At 44.6% G+C, this 18836-nt stretch overlaps 1 protein-coding gene across 1 annotated transcript in view; it reads right to left on the minus strand.

The window, feature by feature from the left end:
• Positions 1–18836, minus strand: part of spop (speckle type BTB/POZ protein) — a 124288-nt gene that overhangs the window by 12807 nt on the left and 92645 nt on the right. The window contains exon 7 of the mRNA XM_055898230.1: positions 10094–10271. Coding sequence (XP_055754205.1) covers positions 10094–10271 — 178 coding nt within the window. The remainder of the gene's footprint in view (positions 1–10093; positions 10272–18836) is intronic.

The following is an 18836-nucleotide window of genomic DNA, read 5'->3' on the forward strand; positions in this document are numbered from 1 at the left end:
CCTCTGAAACATCATTGTTTCATAGTCTACATGTGTTTTTCTAAAAAAGAAATGTGATTCCTCTCGATCAAAGTATGAGACTAGTGTGCTTAGGAGTAGGACAACTGGAGTGTTGTTCCATAGCTGAGAGTTGTTTTGTTGTGAGTGTTGTTCCATAGCTGAGAGCTGTTTTGTTGTGAGTGTTGTTCCATAGCTGAGAGTTGTTTTGTTGTGAGTGTTGTTCCATAGCTGAGAGTTGTTTTGTTGTGAGTGTTGTTCCATAGCTGAGAGTGTTGTTCCATTGCTGAGAGTTGTTTTGTTGTGAGTGTTGTTCCATAGCTGAGAGTTGTTTTGTTGAGAGTGTTGTTCCATAGCTGAGAGCTGTTTTGTTGTGAGCGTTGTTCCATAGCTGAGAGTGTTGTTCCATTGCTGAGAGTTGTTTTGTTGTGAGTGTTGTTCCATAGCTGAGAGTTGTTTTGTTGAGAGTGTTGTTCCATAGCTGAGAGTTGTTTTGTTGTGAGTGTTGTTCCATAGCTGAGAGTTGTTTTGTTGAGAGTGTTGTTCCATAGCTGAGAGCTGTTTTGTTGTGAGCGTTGTTCCATAGCTGAGAGTGTTGTTCCATAGCTGAGAGCTGTTTTGTTGTGAGTGTTGTTCCATAGCTGAGAGCTGTTTTGTTGTGAGCGTTGTTCCATAGCTGAGAGCTGTTTTGTTGTGAGCGTTGTTCCATAGCTGAGAGTGTTGTTCCATAGCTGAGAGTTGTTTTGTTGTGAGTGTTGTTCCATAGCTGAGAGCTGTTTTGTTGTGAGCGTTGTTCCATAGCTGAGAGTTGTTTTGTTGTGAGTGTTGTTCCATAGCTGAGAGTTGTTTTGTTGTGAGTGTTGTTCCATAGCTGAGAGTTGTTTTGTTGTGAGTGTTGTTCCATAGCTGAGAGCTGTTTTGTTGTGAGTGTTGTTCCATAGCTGAGAGTTGTTTTGTTGTGAGCGTTGTTCCATAGCTGAGAGTTGTTTTGTTGTGAGCGTTGTTCCATAGCTGAGAGTTGTTTTGTTGTGAGTGTTGTTCCATAGCTGAGAGCTGTTTTGTTGTGAGTGTTGTTCCATTGCTGAGAGCTGTTTTGTTGTGAGCGTTGTTCCATAGCTGAGAGTGTTGTTCCATAGCTGAGAGTGTTGTTCCATAGCTGAGAGTGTTGTTCCATAGCTGAGAGTTGTTTTGTTGTGAGCGTTGTTCCATAGCTGAGAGTGTTGTTCCATAGCTGAGAGTGTTGTTCCATAGCTGAGAGTGTTGTTCCATAGCTGAGAGCTGTTTTGTTGTGAGTGTTATTCCATAGCTGAGAGCTGTTTTGTTGTGAGTGTTGTTCCATAGCTGAGAGTGTTGTTCCATAGCTGAGAGTGTTGTTCCATAGCTGAGAGTTGTTTTGTTGTGAGTGTTGTTCCATAGCTGAGAGCTGTTTTGTTGTGAGTTGTTCCATAGCTGAGAGTTGTTTTGTTGTGAGTGTTGTTCCATAGCTGAGAGCTGTTTTGTTGTGAGTGTTGTTCCATAGCTGAGAGTTGTTTTGTTGTGAGTGGTGTTCCATAGCTGAGAGCTGTTTTGTTGTGAGTGGTGTTCCATAGCTGAGAGTTGTTTTGTTGTGAGTGTTGTTCCATAGCTGAGAGCTGTTTTGTTGTGAGTGTTGTTCCATAGCTGAGAGTTGTTTTGTTGTGAGTGTTGTTCCATAGCTGAGAGCTGTTTTGTTGTGAGTGTTGTTCCATAGCTGAGAGCTGTTTTGTTGTGAGCGTTGTTCCATAGCTGAGAGTTGTTTTGTTGTGAGCGTTGTTCCATAGCTGAGAGCTGTTTTGTTGTGAGTGGTGTTCCATAGCTGAGAGTGTTGTTCCATAGCTGAGAGTGTTGTTCCATAGCTGAGAGTTGTTTTGTTGTGAGTGGTGTTCCATAGCTGAGAGTTGTTTTGCTGTGAGTGTTGTTCCATAGCTGAGAGTTGTTTTGTTGTGAGCGTTGTTCCATAGCTGAGAGCTGTTTTGTTGTGAGTGTTGTTCCATAGCTGAGAGTTGTTTTGTTGTGAGTGTTGTTCCATAGCTGAGAGCTGTTTTGTTGTGAGTGGTGTTCCATAGCTGAGAGTTGTTTTGTTGTGAGTGTTGTTCCATAGCTGAGAGTTGTTTTGTTGTGAGCGTTGTTCCATAGCTGAGAGTTGTTTTGTTGTGAGTGTTGTTCCATAGCTGAGAGCTGTTTTGTTGTGAGTGTTGTTCCATAGCTGAGAGCTGTTTTGTTGTGAGTGTTGTTCCATAGCTGAGAGCTGTTTTGTTGTGAGCGTTGTTCCATAGCTGAGAGTTGTTTTGTTGTGAGCGTTGTTCCATAGATGAGAGCTGTTTTGTTGTGAGCGTTGTTCCATAGCTGAGAGTTGTTTTGCTGTGAGTGTTGTTCCATAGTTGAGAGTTGTTTTGTTGTGAGTGTTGTTCCATAGCTGAGAGTTGTTTTGTTGTGAGTGGTGTTCCATAGCTGAGAGTTGTTTTGTTGTGAGTGTTGTTCCATAGCTGAGAGTTGTTTTGTTGTGAGTGTTGTTCCATAGCTGAGAGTTGTTTTGTTGTGAGTGTTGTTCCATAGCTGAGAGTTGTTTTGTTGTGAGTGTTGTTCCATAGCTGAGAGTTGTTTTGTTGTGAGTGTTGTTCCATAGCTGAGAGTTGTTTTGTTGTGAGTGTTGTTCCATAGCTGAGAGTTGTTTTGTTGTGAGTGTTGTTCCATAGCTGAGAGTTGTTTTGTTGTGAGTGTTATTCCATAGCTGAGAGTTGTTTTGTTGTGAGTGTTGTTCCATAGGTGAGAGTTGTTTTGTTGTGAGCGTTGTTCCATAGCTGAGAGTTGTTTTGTTGTGAGCGTTGTTCCATAGCTGAGAGTTGTTTTGTTGTGAGCGTTGTTCCATAGCTGAGAGCTGTTTTGTTGTGAGTGGTGTTCCATAGCTGAGAGTGTTGTTCCATAGCTGAGAGTGTTGTTCCATAGCTGAGAGTTGTTTTGTTGTGAGTGTTGTTCCATAGCTGAGAGTTGTTTTGTTGTGAGTGTTGTTCCATAGCTGAGAGTTGTTTTGTTGTGAGTGTTGTTCCATAGCTGAGAGTTGTTTTGTTGTGAGTGTTGTTCCATAGCTGAGAGTTGTTTTGTTGTGAGTGTTATTCCATAGCTGAGAGTTGTTTTGTTGTGAGTGTTGTTCCATAGGTGAGAGTTGTTTTGTTGTGAGCGTTGTTCCATAGCTGAGAGTTGTTTTGTTGTGAGCGTTGTTCCATAGCTGAGAGTGTTGTTCCATAGCTGAGAGTGTTGTTCCATAGCTGAGAGTTGTTTTGTTGTGAGTGGTGTTCCATAGCTGAGAGTTGTTTTGTTGTGAGCGTTGTTCCATAGATGAGAGTTGTTTTGTTGTGAGTGTTGTTCCATAGCTGAGAGCTGTTTTGTTGTGAGTGGTGTTCCATAGCTGAGAGTGTTGTTCCATAGCTGAGAGTGTTGTTCCATAGCTGAGAGCTGTTTTGTTGTGAGTGTTGTTCCATAGCTGAGAGTTGTTTTGTTGTGAGTGTTGTTCCATAGCTGAGAGCTGTTTTGTTGTGAGTTGTTCCATAGCTGAGAGTTGTTTTGTTGTGAGTGTTGTTCCATAGCTGAGAGCTGTTTTGTTGTGAGTGTTGTTCCATAGCTGAGAGTTGTTTTGTTGTGAGTGGTGTTCCATAGCTGAGAGCTGTTTTGTTGTGAGTGATGTTCCATAGCTGAGAGTTGTTTTGTTGTGAGTGTTGTTCCATAGCTGAGAGTTGTTTTGTTGTGAGTGTTGTTCCATAGCTGAGAGCTGTTTTGTTGTGAGTGTTGTTCCATAGCTGAGAGCTGTTTTGTTGTGAGTGTTGTTCCATAGCTGAGAGTTGTTTTGTTGTGAGTGTTGTTCCATAGCTGAGAGCTGTTTTGTTGTGAGTGGTGTTCCATAGCTGAGAGTTGTTTTGTTGTGAGTGTTGTTCCATAGCTGAGAGTTGTTTTGTTGTGAGTGTTGTTCCATAGCTGAGAGCTGTTTTGTTGTGAGTGTTGTTCCATAGCTGAGAGCTGTTTTGTTGTGAGTGTTGTTCCATAGCTGAGAGCTGTTTTGTTGTGAGCGTTGTTCCATAGCTGAGAGTTGTTTTGTTGTGAGCGTTGTTCCATAGCTGAGAGCTGTTTTGTTGTGAGTGTTGTTCCATAGCTGAGAGTTGTTTTGCTGTGAGTGTTGTTCCATAGTTGAGAGTTGTTTTGTTGTGAGTGTTGTTCCATTGCTGAGAGTTGTTTTGTTGTGAGTGTTGTTCCATAGCTGAGAGTTGTTTTGTTGTGAGTGTTGTTCCATAGCTGAGAGTTGTTTTGTTGTGAGTGGTGTTCCATAGCTGAGAGCTGTTTTGTTGTGAGTGATGTTCCATAGCTGAGAGTTGTTTTGTTGTGAGTGTTGTTCCATAGCTGAGAGCTGTTTTGTTGTGAGTGTTGTTCCATAGCTGAGAGTTGTTTTGTTGTGAGTGTTGTTCCATAGCTGAGAGCTGTTTTGTTGTGAGTGGTGTTCCATAGCTGAGAGTTGTTTTGTTGTGAGTGTTGTTCCATAGCTGAGAGCTGTTTTGTTGTGAGTGTTGTTCCATAGCTGAGAGCTGTTTTGTTGTGAGTGTTGTTCCATAGCTGAGAGCTGTTTTGTTGTGAGTGTTGTTCCATAGCTGAGAGCTGTTTTGTTGTGAGCGTTGTTCCATAGCTGAGAGTTGTTTTGTTGTGAGCGTTGTTCCATAGCTGAGAGCTGTTTTGTTGTGAGTGTTGTTCCATAGCTGAGAGTTGTTTTGCTGTGAGTGTTGTTCCATAGTTGAGAGTTGTTTTGTTGTGAGTGTTGTTCCATAGCTGAGAGCTGTTTTGTTGTGAGTGTTGTTCCATAGCTGAGAGTTGTTTTGTTGTGAGCGTTGTTCCATAGCTGAGAGTTGTTTTGTTGTGAGCGTTGTTCCATAGCTGAGAGTGTTGTTCCATAGCTGAGAGTGTTGTTCCATAGCTGAGAGTTGTTTTGTTGTGAGCGTTGTTCCATTGCTGAGAGCTGTTTTGTTGTGAGCGTTGTTCCATAGCTGAGAGTTGTTTTGTTGTGAGCGTTGTTCCATAGCTGAGAGTGTTGTTCCATAGCTGAGAGTGTTGTTCCATAGCTGAGAGTTGTTTTGTTGTGAGCGTTGTTCCATAGCTGAGAGTTGTTTTGTTGTGAGTGTTGTTCCATAGCTGAGAGTTGTTTTGTTGTGAGTGTTGTTCCATAGCTGAGAGCTGTTTTGTTGTGAGTGTTGTTCGATAGCTGAGAGCTGTTTTGTTGTGAGTGTTGTTCCATAGCTGAGAGTTGTTTTGTTGTGAGTGTTGTTCCATAGCTGAGAGCTGTTTTGTTGTGAGTGGTGTTCCATAGCTGAGAGTTGTTTTGTTGTGAGTGTTGCTCCATAGCTGAGAGTTGTTTTGTTGTGAGTGTTGTTCCATAGCTGAGAGCTGTTTTGTTGTGAGTGTTGTTCCATAGCTGAGAGCTGTTTTGTTGTGAGTGTTGTTCCATAGCTGAGAGCTGTTTTGTTGTGAGCGTTGTTCCATAGCTGAGAGTTGTTTTGTTGTGAGCGTTGTTCCATAGCTGAGAGCTGTTTTGTTGTGAGTGTTGTTCCATAGCTGAGAGTTGTTTTGCTGTGAGTGTTGTTCCATAGTTGAGAGTTGTTTTGTTGTGAGTGTTGTTCCATAGCTGAGAGTTGTTTTGTTGTGAGTGTTGTTCCATAGCTGAGAGTTGTTTTGTTGTGAGTGTTGTTCCATAGCTGAGAGTTGTTTTGTTGTGAGTGGTGTTCCATAGCTGAGAGCTGTTTTGTTGTGAGTGATGTTCCATAGCTGAGAGTTGTTTTGTTGTGAGTGTTGTTCCATAGCTGAGAGCTGTTTTGTTGTGAGTGTTGTTCCATAGCTGAGAGTTGTTTTGTTGTGAGTGTTGTTCCATAGCTGAGAGCTGTTTTGTTGTGAGTGGTGTTCCATAGCTGAGAGTTGTTTTGTTGTGAGTGTTGTTCCATAGCTGAGAGCTGTTTTGTTGTGAGTGTTGTTCCATAGCTGAGAGCTGTTTTGTTGTGAGTGTTGTTCCATAGCTGAGAGCTGTTTTGTTGTGAGTGTTGTTCCATAGCTGAGAGCTGTTTTGTTGTGAGCGTTGTTCCATAGCTGAGAGTTGTTTTGTTGTGAGCGTTGTTCCATAGCTGAGAGCTGTTTTGTTGTGAGTGTTGTTCCATAGCTGAGAGTTGTTTTGCTGTGAGTGTTGTTCCATAGTTGAGAGTTGTTTTGTTGTGAGTGTTGTTCCATAGCTGAGAGTTGTTTTGTTGTGAGTGTTGTTCCATAGCTGAGAGTTGTTTTGTTGTGAGCGTTGTTCCATAGCTGAGAGTTGTTTTGTTGTGAGCGTTGTTCCATAGCTGAGAGTGTTGTTCCATAGCTGAGAGTGTTGTTCCATAGCTGAGAGTTGTTTTGTTGTGAGCGTTGTTCCATTGCTGAGAGCTGTTTTGTTGTGAGCGTTGTTCCATAGCTGAGAGTTGTTTTGTTGTGAGCGTTGTTCCATAGCTGAGAGTGTTGTTCCATAGCTGAGAGTGTTGTTCCATAGCTGAGAGTTGTTTTGTTGTGAGCGTTGTTCCATAGCTGAGAGTTGTTTTGTTGTGAGTGTTGTTCCATAGCTGAGAGTTGTTTTGTTGTGAGTGTTGTTCCATAGCTGAGAGCTGTTTTGTTGTGAGTGTTGTTCCATAGCTGAGAGCTGTTTTGTTGTGAGTGTTGTTCGATAGCTGAGAGCTGTTTTGTTGTGAGTGTTGTTCCATAGCTGAGAGTTGTTTTGTTGTGAGTGTTGTTCCATAGCTGAGAGCTGTTTTGTTGTGAGTGTTGTTCCATAGCTGTCTGAGGGTATTATAGAGAGGCAGTGTCGAGCTCGTTCTGCAGTAGACAGAGAGAAGCACCACACACTGTTTTAGATCACATGACCAATAAGAAGCCAATTTAAAGCGTTCCGCTCAGCCAACACACACACTTCCACAGCCCTTTTGATCCTGCTCTGTCCGTCTCCACAGCGATTAACGGCCCGGAGGGTTGTCACAGGAACGGTGGTGGAGAGGGAGAACAATGAGGGGAGTGGGTGTCAACCTAACCCAGGTAGCGGAGGAAGCGAGGGAGAAGGAGAAAAGGAGAGAGGGAGGTGCAGACAGCCAGATGAGGGGGTGGAGAGAGAGAGAAGACCCCAATGCCACAGTAGCACACAATTAAAATGTCTCAAAATGACTGGATAATTGACAGCCATTCTCATTCTCCACAGAGAGAGTTCCTCAAAGTTTCAGTCAGATACTCAGTCATGGGGCTCTATTTGCAGCTGCCATTAACAGCCTGCTCATTGGCAATTTCAACTTCTAAAAGCCAGCACTCCACTATTTTCCAACCCTGGCGCAAGGGTTGGTAATTTACCTATCTTATATCAGCTCGCGTGCGCTGCGGTGGGAGGAGTGGAAATATTTGGGGTGTCTTTAAATACGTGTGCCAATGTCCCAACTTCAAACAGCGCTTGTGGTGATATTTAAGACTCACCAAAAGCTGGATTTTGTGGAAATGCAATTGGTTATAGCATTGATTTGGTCCGTGGAGGCTCACAGTAGCATAATCAGTAGCCTATAAGCAATGTTTTATAAAAAAATAGCATGAGCATCAAAACAGTCAGACATTCACGTGTTTTCTTTACATTTTTATCCATGCAGCTACTGTGATAAGTTTGGACTCATTAGGCCTATGTGCGATGCCCATGGAATGAAAGGTGTCAGTGACTGTAGGAAGTCACTTTAGGAAAATTAAGTTATTGCAATAGACTGCTTGTGTTTTTCCTTTATCATTTTGACAAAAAAAAATCCATCTTCCACTTTTATCTGAACCTAAATGTCAAATTACGGAAATTTCGTTCGCTGTCCTTGGTGCTGAATCCGCACGTAGCCTGTTCATTTGTTTACATTTTACGTGGCAAAGTCACTAACCGGCCATATCAACAGCGATGGTAGACCTATCTTATTATAACGTTTGGGCAATGTCCATGGCTGTTAGCGCAATGTGTGAAGACAAATATTTCCATATTGAAGCCAATATCAAAAAATACATTGGCTATGTTTGTTCTAACTAGGCCTATTGTATGGTTAGTGTGAACTATTTAATAAACTATATTCAATGGATAGGACAAACATCCATGCCTCCGGCCCAAGAGCCCTAAGTCTACGTGTGCACACATTGCCTTATGCTCATGGAACGAGAGATGTGATTTATGTTATCATGCTTCTGACCCAATCCTGTTTAGAAATATTGTTGTTAGTAAAAAAATAAAAAAAATAAAAAGTGCTTTGTTTTTTGCTTTAAAAACCAACTTATTTGAAAGATTCACCATCTATGGGTTTATGGCAGGGATGGGAAACTTTAATGGGGCTGGGGGGCCCCCAAAAATCTAAACTTATCATGAGGGGTCACGGTTGCTTGAGGGTCTGCGAGTAGAACATTTCGTTCCCCCCCCCTCTCCCATTGACAGTAGAAAGCCAAGTTTTACAGTTAATTTTGTGCAATTCTACACATTTTGCCATGGGGTGTAGAGAAAATGTTGCCGTTTTAAAGGTTCAATATGCAGAAATCACTCCGCCATATGATGGCTGCTAAAATTCTGATAGTTCGCCTGATTTCAGTTTGTGACAAAACAAGCAGTGTAGAGAAGCATTGGAACATCTAAACCACTGTGAAATATATTTTCAATAACAAAAATAATGTATTTTCAGCTGTTTAAAGCTGTTGTACAAAACCAAAAGTAAGAGACGCAAAAACAAACTTATGAACGGGTAGCATAGAAATAGTGTACATTAATTAGCGGTAGATCTGTTCAGACTTGCTTTCAATGAGAATGACAGATCTATAACTCACATTTCTATAACTGCTGATAAACACATTTAGAAATGGCACCTTGTGTATTCTACTATTCTAACTCACAACAGTAAGTTGAGACCCCAACTACTATTTCTGTAGAAGTGCAAATATGATCTGTAAGATGGTACCATTATGTTTATAAAACACGAAATTTACGAGTAGTATAACAGTGAGTGGACATTCACCCTCTCTTTATTTTGGATCTTTATCCAGCTCCTTTAAAAAGTATGGATGTTTGTAAAACCCAACATAGTCCACGTTTTCTCTGTATGATATGCCCATGTGGAGCAATTATGGTGCCCTCAACTCAAAATGTAAACATAGCTTATTTAAAACAAGTTGCTGTTTAGTATTTTTTTTATTTATTGTAATTTCACCCCCTTTTTCAATCCAATATCAATCTTGTCTCATTGCTGCAACTCCCCAACGGGCTCACGAGAGGCAAAGGTCGAGTCATGTGTCCACCAAAACATGACCCGCCAAGCCGAGCTTCTTAACACCTGCTCGCTTAACCCGGAAGCCAGCTGCACCAATGTGTCGGAGGAAACACCATTCAACTGACGACCGAAGTCAGGCTGGAGGCGCCCGGCCCGAGCGCAATGAGCCAAGTAAAGCTACCCCGGCCAAAACCTCCCCTTAACCCAGACGACGCTGGGCCAATTGTGCGCCGCACTATGGGACTCCCGGTCATGGCCGGGGATCAAACCCCAGGCTGTAGTGACGCCGCAACACTGCGGTGCAGTGCCTTAGACCGCTGCGCCACTCGGTAGGCCCTGCTGTTCAGTTATTAGAATTATACACTTTCTTTTTAGGCCTTATTGATAGCCAAGTGAATTTAGTCTTGCTTATTGATTATGTTTGGCATGACCACACTGCAATTTACAGTAGGACTACAACGCAAATACATATTTAGTCATGGAGCACGTTCTGATTGGTCAGTGTGGGGCCAAACCTTGACACACACACAATGTGTTTTATAAGACCTTTTGCTCCACCGCCAGCTACTGCGGCCATAATTCTGGTTGTGAAAATTGCTAAAATATTTCTACCGCTACCGCCAGCGCTAAGATTTAACATTGCGTTAGGTTTGTTACAATAGAGCCCATAGTCTGTGTTTGTCATTGATGTGTCAATATCTGTAAGAACTCGGTCAGGTGTTTTGTGTGGTCAGTATGCACGTGCGTGGCGTGCGAGACAAATGTAGTCTTACCTGCCAGGATGGCTTTGTGTGCCTGGAACTCCTGTCCCGCCACACACAGGGAGCAGTCAGTGAAGCGGGAGTGTTCCCACAGCCCTCCCAGCTCATCGGCCAGCCTGCAGTCTGGCACCTTCACCATGTTCATAGTGTTCTGACCTGAGATGTTCACAGAGTCCTGCACCACACTCACCTAAAGGGAGGGAGAGATAGACGGAGACAGGAGACGAGAGAGAAAATGAGAAAGAGAGAGAGAAAAAGAATGAGAAAAAGAAATGTAGAAAAGAAAGAAAAAAGGAAAGACGGAGAAAGGGAAGATCAGTCAGTCAGTCTACTCACACTGTCTACATGACAGCAACAAACAGACAGACATCAGTGGTATTAGACCGTCTATCACCTTACACCTCTAATGGACAAATCAGACAACACACACATCAAACCATATACAGGAAAATCAGCCACTAACAGACAATCTCTGCCACACCAATCAATACATCAACCGTTAAATAAAGCTGCCATGCAAACACACACCTCCAAGAATTAACGGTGTGCTCTGCTCATTTACCACATCCACTCAAACAAGACACTACACAGGCACTTGACTCAGTCTATTAATCATTAGGGTGTGTGTGTATATATTCTCCATGCTGGCTTAGCCACCTGTTTAAGACAACATTGAACATACTAATTTATCTCACTACAGGACAGCGTGCGCCCCACACACAGTCTTGTACAACTAACCTTGTTGGGACACCAAATGTAGTACCATTTAAGATCCAATTTTCCCTCCTAACCTTAACCCTAAACCCCGTAGAAATAGCATTTGACCTTGTGGGGACTAACAAAATGTCCCCAGTTTTTGTTCATTTACTGTTCTTGTGGGGACTTCTGGTCCCCACAAGTATAGTTAAACACGTCCACACACACACTCCTATTAGGTTATCAGCAACCTTTAAAACCACGGAAGTAAAAAAACAAACATCGCCCAATAATTTCCAAGAAGAATCCAAACATTTTGAAGAAGCATTCCTAAGCCTGAAACGATTCCCGGAAAAATATGTTTCATTGCCACTAAAACTGTTCCTAGAAAAAGCTGTGTACTGGCCACAAACTCCCAAATGCATCCCAGTAAGGTGACCTTGCTACTGGTCTGTTCAAACAGGGAGGAATGGAGGCTGCCCCCCATGAAAACACCCTCCCTGTCCCCCTCTCTGTCTGTTCAGACAGGGAGGGATGGAGGCTGCCCCCCATGAAAACACCCTCCCTGTCCCCCTCTCTGTCTGTTCAGACAGGGAGGGATGGAGGCTGCCCCCCATGAAAACACCCTCCCTGTCCCCCTCTCTGTCTGTTCAGGGAGGGATGGAGGCTGCCCCCCATGAAAAACACCCTCCCTGTCCCCCTCTGTCTGTTCAGGGAGGGATGGAGGCTGCCCCCCATGAAAACACCCTCCCTGTCCCCCTCTGTCTGTTCAGGGAGGGATGGAGGCTGCCCCCCATGAAAACACCCTCCCTGTCCCCCTCTCTGTCTGTTCAGACAGGGAGGGATGGAGGCTGCCCCCCATGAAAACACCCTCCCTGTCCCCCTCTGTCTGTTCAGGGAGGGATGGAGGCTGCCCCCCATGAAAACACCCTCCCTGTCCCCCTCTCTGTCTGTTCAGACAGGGAGGGATGGAGGCTGCCCCCCATGAAAAACACCCTCCCTGTCCCCCTCTGTCTGTTCAGGGAGGGATGGAGGCTGCCCCCCATGAAAACACCCTCCCTGTCCCCCTCTGTCTGTTCAGGGAGGGATGGAGGCTGCCCCCCATGAAAACACCCTCCCTGTCCCCCTCTCTGTCTGTTCAGACAGGGAGGGATGGAGGCTGCCCCCCATGAAAACACCCTCCCTGTCCCCCTCTGTCTGTTCAGGGAGGGATGGAGGCTGCCCCCCATGAAAACACCCTCCCTGTCCCCCTCTGTCTGTTCAGGGAGGGATGGAGGCTGCCCCCCATGAAAAACACCCTCCCTGTCCCCCTCTCTGTCTGTTCAGACAGGGAGGGATGGAGGCTGCCCCCCATGAAAAACACCCTCCCTGTCCCCCTCTGTCTGTTCCTCTCTCCGTTCCTCTGTCCGCCCATCTGACTCAGGCAGAGACGAAAGGGGAGAAAAACACACAATGAAAAAGTGTGTGGCAAGCAGGAAATTGAATGTCAAGGACCCTTGTTTGCTCCTGATGGAGGTATAAGTGTTAGCCTGGAGGGGAGAGAAAGACAGGGCGGGAGGGTTAGACATGGAGAATAAAAGACTGGGAGAAAAAAGGCAGGACAGGGTGACAGAGAAATAATAGGAGGGTATAGGATCCCAAGGAGGAAATAGACTAATAAACACAAGCTCATTTCCTGTGATGACATTACAGGAACACAGTACAAAGAAATGGTGATGTTGAGAGGAGAGCATTGTGACCACGAGTATTGTGTATTACTGTGTGTGGGGCACAGTCTGGTACCCACAGCTGGCTCCATAAATCACACTCCAGGGGGACTTGAGTATGAATGATGTACATCCATCTCCACACACACAAGTTACTCATAAGACACTGATTAGCAACTCATACAAGGACTGGGAGAGACGGACATGCGTGGAGGAGAGATGAAGATTGTGATGAGAGAGCGAAGGAGAAAGAAGACAGTATAGGAGGGAGATTAAAAGAGGTAAACTGGAGACTGAGTAAGAGGGAGATAACAGGTAAGTCAACACAGACAGCACTGGGTCTGTTGAGATGCACTCTGTATGGCCACGTCTCAAAAAGCACCCTATTCCCTATATAGTGCTCAACTGTTGACTGTAGGGAATGGGTGCCAATTGTGCAGCACTCATTATCTATAGTGGTAAATACAGATGGGAGTGTTTCTGTTTCATGTGTGTCTGTTGGTATAAATAAACCAATAAGCATGGCGGTGCACTCAGCCGCTGTATGGCCACGCTAGGCTAGCCACGCTAGGCTAGCCACGCTAGGCTAATCACACTGGCTAACCAGGCCCATTATTCCATCAACTAACCAGGTGGAAACAACACTTTGCTGTAGCTCTGCAGCTAGCTCCTATATACACACACTGACTGAACTACTGTCTTCACCCCTCTGTCATGTTCTCCTGTCATCATCATCATCTTCATCACCAGCATGTTCAACAATTATCATCACCATCATCCTCGTCAGCAAGGCCGTATATTACTGTATCATTATGGTGGCGATGTTTATTAAAGCCTTAACCCCTGACCTGTTGGTTTCTCTATTGACTCAGAGCAGCCCTCTTGATCTCTGCAGACCAGACAGTTGCTATGGAATCTCAAAGCCCAGAAGATTCATTCATTTATGCGTCAGTCTCTTTTACGCCTCTACGTGTCTGTTTATAGATTTACAGTACGCCATGCGTGAAATATCCCTGAACCTTTTTGCAAATCAAGTTCATTAAGTTATGGAACACTTTCTTTTCCCTCCACTGTGTCTTATGTTCAAGATGAATTTTCTCTGATCAATCCAGAGCAGACTGGGTCACACACACACACGTACGCACACCTTTCCTCAGCTCTGCCTTAATAGGTGTGTGATCTTTTAAAGTTGTCGTCTGAACCCCCGAGCGTAGAACTCATCAGCAGCTTTTTATAATGCATGACTGGCCCTTCCTCAGCTCTCTCTCCAGCCGCTCTCCAGTCAACCAGAGTAAACAGCGCTGCTCAAGACACACAAACTATATTGATTGCAAACGCACTGTCTTTATAAACATACCTTCCTCAGAGGTATCAGCAATCCCCAAAATAAGGCCACACACATCTAAAAGCCCACACTCACACATGCAGAGATTAAACCAAATTACTTAAATCTAGGTGCTTAACTGGGGCAAAGCATACCAGTCAACCCTGCTGGCAATCCATTAAAGCTTCATAGTGGATGAGCCAAATTATTCCCCTACTTTATTAGATGGTGTCCGTGGAGACACCATTCACACCAGGGTACTGGACTAGATCTACAGTTTGTATTTCAGCAGACCAGCCTGCACCTGCAGGATCACACAGAGACGGGGGCAGAGGCATATTTCATGCATGATTTGAAGTCAAGCTGGTGAACGACGCACACGAGAGAGAGCGGACCGGAGCCACAGCAGCCAGTTTCCCATTGTTTCGGAGCCATGTGTTACTGTTGTCTCGCCAGCCTTGTTCTTCCACAGAGACAAACAACTGCCTGGGTGGCAGAGAGAAGTGCAGACAGACCGACGCAGACACACGGATGCAGGAAAACAGGCAGGCCAGCCATTCAGGTTCCTTGAAACTAGTTGTGTTTTCTCTGCTGGAAGATCAGAGACACTAAACTGATAGCTTTGAGACGGAGAACCGATTTAACAGCGCCTGAAGGAAACGACCTGGAGGAGCACAGGAGAAAGGCCGTTACTTGGTGCTTCATTTTTTATAAGAACTAAAGGGGCTTTTTGATTGGGTTTAAAGATCTGTTGATGTTGTTGCATCAAGGTGTAATTTGTTCAACCTGAATGAGGTGGCCTAGAAACTAGGGTTTCTAAATACCCTCGTACGATAATACCGTTTTAAGCAAATTTGAATATTTGTACATTTTATATAAATACATGCAGTCAACTTGTGCACTAGGTAATAGACAAAGCAGACTACATTCATTATTTTGAATGTTACATTATTTTTCATTATGAAGCTTACCAGTACTTGTTTTCCAAAACAGCTGTCACGTGTTTGTTTATAAAGTTTATAAAGAAGCACAATGAGCAAAACAGGAGCTTCTTAAGGCCAGTTACTCCTTGCAGCGCAACTGGAGAAAGGTGATCAAGTTACACTTGTATGATATTCACTACTAATGTTTGCCAGCTATATATCTTATAACTATTGAGTTAATTATCTAAGATGGGACAAATTCTCTCCAGCTAGGTTTTGCTAAATGGCTAACGTTAGCTTGAAAGATCAAGCTTCTTGTAACAGAAGAGATAATCCCCTCCTGGATTAAGATCCCTGCTGACTAATATTTGTTGTGTATTTTGAGATACTTGCAAACTTGTATGAGCTGGGTTGATGGTCTTCGCGCTCGTTAGCATTTACTTAACCGCTAAGGGGATTCCTTTGTACCTGTTATTATTTTGTTAGCATTCTGGTATGCTAACAAAATGCTCTCCTTGTGTGCACTACTGGTAAGACCGCCTATCCCGGGAAGGCACAAGCGCGGTATGAAGGTATGCAAATCTGGATACCGCCTAACCCAACTAGGAACAGATACGTGAGGTCAACGTTGATGTGCTGCGGACACAGCGAAATGGTTAAAACCCAGTAGAGTTTATTTGTACCTTTATTTAACTAGACAGGTCAGTTAAGAACAAATTCTTACTTTCAATGACGGCATAGGAACACTGGGTTAACTGCCTTGTTCAGGGGCAGAACCACATATTTTTACCTTGTCAGCTCGGGGATTCGATCTTGAAACCTTTCGGTTACTGATCCAACGCTCTAACCACTAGGCTGCCTGCCGCCCCATGAGGATCAGATGAGGATCAACATGAAACAAAGGCGCTTTTCTCCTCTCTCACCTTCTCTCCATCTATCACTATTCATCTGTCCATCTCAGTTACTGGGTCTCTAACCCTCTTTCTTTCTCTCAAGTGTCATCTTGCTTTATTTCCCTCACTTATTCTCTCTGTTGCCAACTCCATTCTATGCCATTTTACCCTCGCTCTCCCCCTACTCCAAACTAGGCTTGGGCGGTATATCGTATATCGTATAGCAGTGTATTTGGAAAAAGCCACGGGATGGTTCTTCCAATATTCAAAAATATTTATTCAAACTTTTTCAATAAATGTTCATATTTGTAGCTACTTTAAGTTGTTACCTGCAGTCCACTTGTGCAATACGTTAAGAGATAAAGCAGATTGCTTTCTTCATTTCACCTGTCACATTTTAAACGATGAAGCTTATCGTAGTTCCCCAGAACACTTGAGCCAGTCACGTGTTTGTTTATAAACAGCACACCGGGAGAAAGCCATGTGGTGAATCCATAGCATTCTATCAGTGAGTCTCTGTTGTGCAGCGCACATGAGGTGATGTACTTACACGTATGTGCAATTCACTACTCAATGTTCTCCATCAGATATCTTAGTATGGCTTTCTGACAGAAGTCAAAGATATCTGGATGAGTTATTTTTTCCCCTGTGCTTCCTACTAGTGTTTCCCCCCCTCCATTCTCCTCCCATCTGGTCCATGTACACATGCTGCTCTTCCTTCAGAAAAGCAAGCATCACAACTTTGTTCATTTGCACAATTTATCTTGTTCACTTTCGCTAATCAATGTCCATATAGATCGAAAATGATATCCGGTAGCTAGTAGCTATGCTTGTATAACTTTATGAGGTGGGTTTGCAAGTCTTTGCAATTAGTTTGTCCGTTAGCATTTACCTATGTGATTTCACTATTATAGTAGTTTGTGCTAATTTTGTTAGCATTCTGGTAATACAGGCCCAATGGGCTTTTCTTGCGTTTTTAGTACCCCCCTTGTGTGCTATGCCAGTTATACCGTAAATCCTGGTATATGAGAAGGGCGATATGACAATATGAAAATCTGGATACCGCCCAAGCCTACTCCAAACCCTGTTACATCTTCTCTCAAACTATTTCCACCCTCTTACACCCATCTCCATCCTTCCCATTCTTTCTCTGTCTATCCTCCCTAACCAAGTCTCTCACTTTGTGTCCCAGTCTCACTGAGCTCTACACATCTCCCCGTCTGTTTTGGGGAGGTGTGTGAGGCGAGAGAGGATGGTGTGTAGGGAGGTAGATAGGGTTGAAGAGAGCAGCTGGAGCATCTGCAGCAGTCTCCTCTGACAGCAGCTTGGCATATGGCAGGGCCCTGTGAAGGATGGGCGCTGTCACCCGGCAAAGTGCTTACCCACAGACAGCCAGGAGAAAGAAGGAGGGCCCGAGAGAGAGCGAGAGAGAAAGAGCAGGAGTAAGAGGAGGAAACAGCTGAACATCAGCACCCACCTCATTTATTCACACACTCCCTGGGAGGAGACGGTGGAGATAAAAAGAGGAGAGAAAGATAGAAAGAAAGCTCTGTGGATACAAAGAGGCTGTAGGGTGGTTAGGATGAGACTAGAAGCACTCTTGTATCATCACTGTTAAGAGTTATGCTGGGGTAGAATGAGAAAACCCTTCAGTGGTTCATTCACTCCCTGAGGTGACAGAGTGGGCGAAAAAGATGGAGGCTACCTGAAACAAGCCAATCATGCCCACCAGCCGATGCTCTCTGACAATACCTCCGTCTGCCTAAAGATGGACCACTGACTGACCAATTTAGGATGACTGAGTATCCGAAAGACACTTCTGTTGAACTTTCTGAAGAGAGCTAGCCACACTTAACAGTAAGCAAAACCCCTTAGGCAGAGATACAGTACGTTTTATGAGTAAGTTCTCCAACTAACGTATGTAAGGGGGGTAAAACTACGGTCCTTGAGAACTACTGGTGTGCAGGTTTCGCTTCAGCCCAGCTGGTTTTGGAACAAAATCCTGGATACAGTTAGTTCTCCAGGACCGGAGCTAGAGATCCATACAGTACACTGCTTTAAAACTAGATCCATAGTGTATTTAAACTGTGACCTTGGTGAGTGAGGTTAGTATGAGCCCTGTCAGAGATGAGGAGAGAGAGAGAGAGAGATGAGCCATTTACCAGGGTGTCTCATTAGAGAAGTGAGGAAAGTAGACACTTCTCCCCCACATACCAACCCATTAATCTGTCTGCCTGCACATTTCTCCTAAACTTCTATCCATCCAATTCTGCCCATCATCTCCCCTTTTTCCTGTCATCCACATGTCCTTTTCTCTCACTCTCTCTCCTCCTCCGCCCCCTCCAACCTCCTGTGCTCTCTCCTTTCCTTCACTCCTCCTCTCAGAGCACCTCGTGACAGCCAGCACAGAACCTTTAATGGGAACCATCTTCTCATTAAATACCTGCAGGTGTCTGGAGCTTTGGCAGAGACAGAGGGAAGAAGATTATAGAGAGAGCGAGATCACGGGCGCGAGAGCACGGGCGCGAGATCGCGATAACGAGAGAGCGAGATCACAAGCGCAAGATAACGAGAGCGAGATAAGAGAGCGAGAGATAACGTGAGGGAAGAGAAAAAAGATGGCTAGAAAGGATGGCCGGGTTTGTTCTGGCACTCCCCTACATGACACCCAGCTAGTTCGCTGGTGTGGTGTTTAAATAACTGCCTAAGGAGCAGACAGAAAGAGGGCTTTCAGCTGGCACCAATTCACACTGGTACATGTCTCCTCTCCACCACACACCCTGTTCTACATCTCTGCCTGAGGGGAGAAGATGAGGGGCCAGGGGAGTGAGAGAGGACAGGAGAGGGAAGGGGGCCACAGGACAGGTTAAGAGATGGAGAACAAATAACAGGAGAGAGGGAAGAGATGTGTGCTGGGCTCTGGGGCTATTCCACACTCTCAGAGGCAGGACGGGACCTTATGGCCATGAACGAGAGAAAAATAACGCGCGCGCGAGAGAGCGATACCACGAGAGAGAGCGATACCACGAGAGAGAGAGAGAACGCGAGAGAGAGAACGCGAGAGAGAGAACGCGAGAGAGAGAACGCGAGAGAGAGAACGCGAGAGAGAGAACGCGAGAGAGAGAACGCGAGAGAGAGAACGCGAGAGAGAGAACGCGAGAGCGATACCGCGAGAGCGATACCGCGCGCGAGAGAGAGCGATACCGCGCGCGA

Source organism: Salvelinus fontinalis, chromosome 34 (assembly GCF_029448725.1).
Source record: "Salvelinus fontinalis isolate EN_2023a chromosome 34, ASM2944872v1, whole genome shotgun sequence".
Taxonomy (NCBI): domain Eukaryota; kingdom Metazoa; phylum Chordata; class Actinopteri; order Salmoniformes; family Salmonidae; genus Salvelinus; species Salvelinus fontinalis.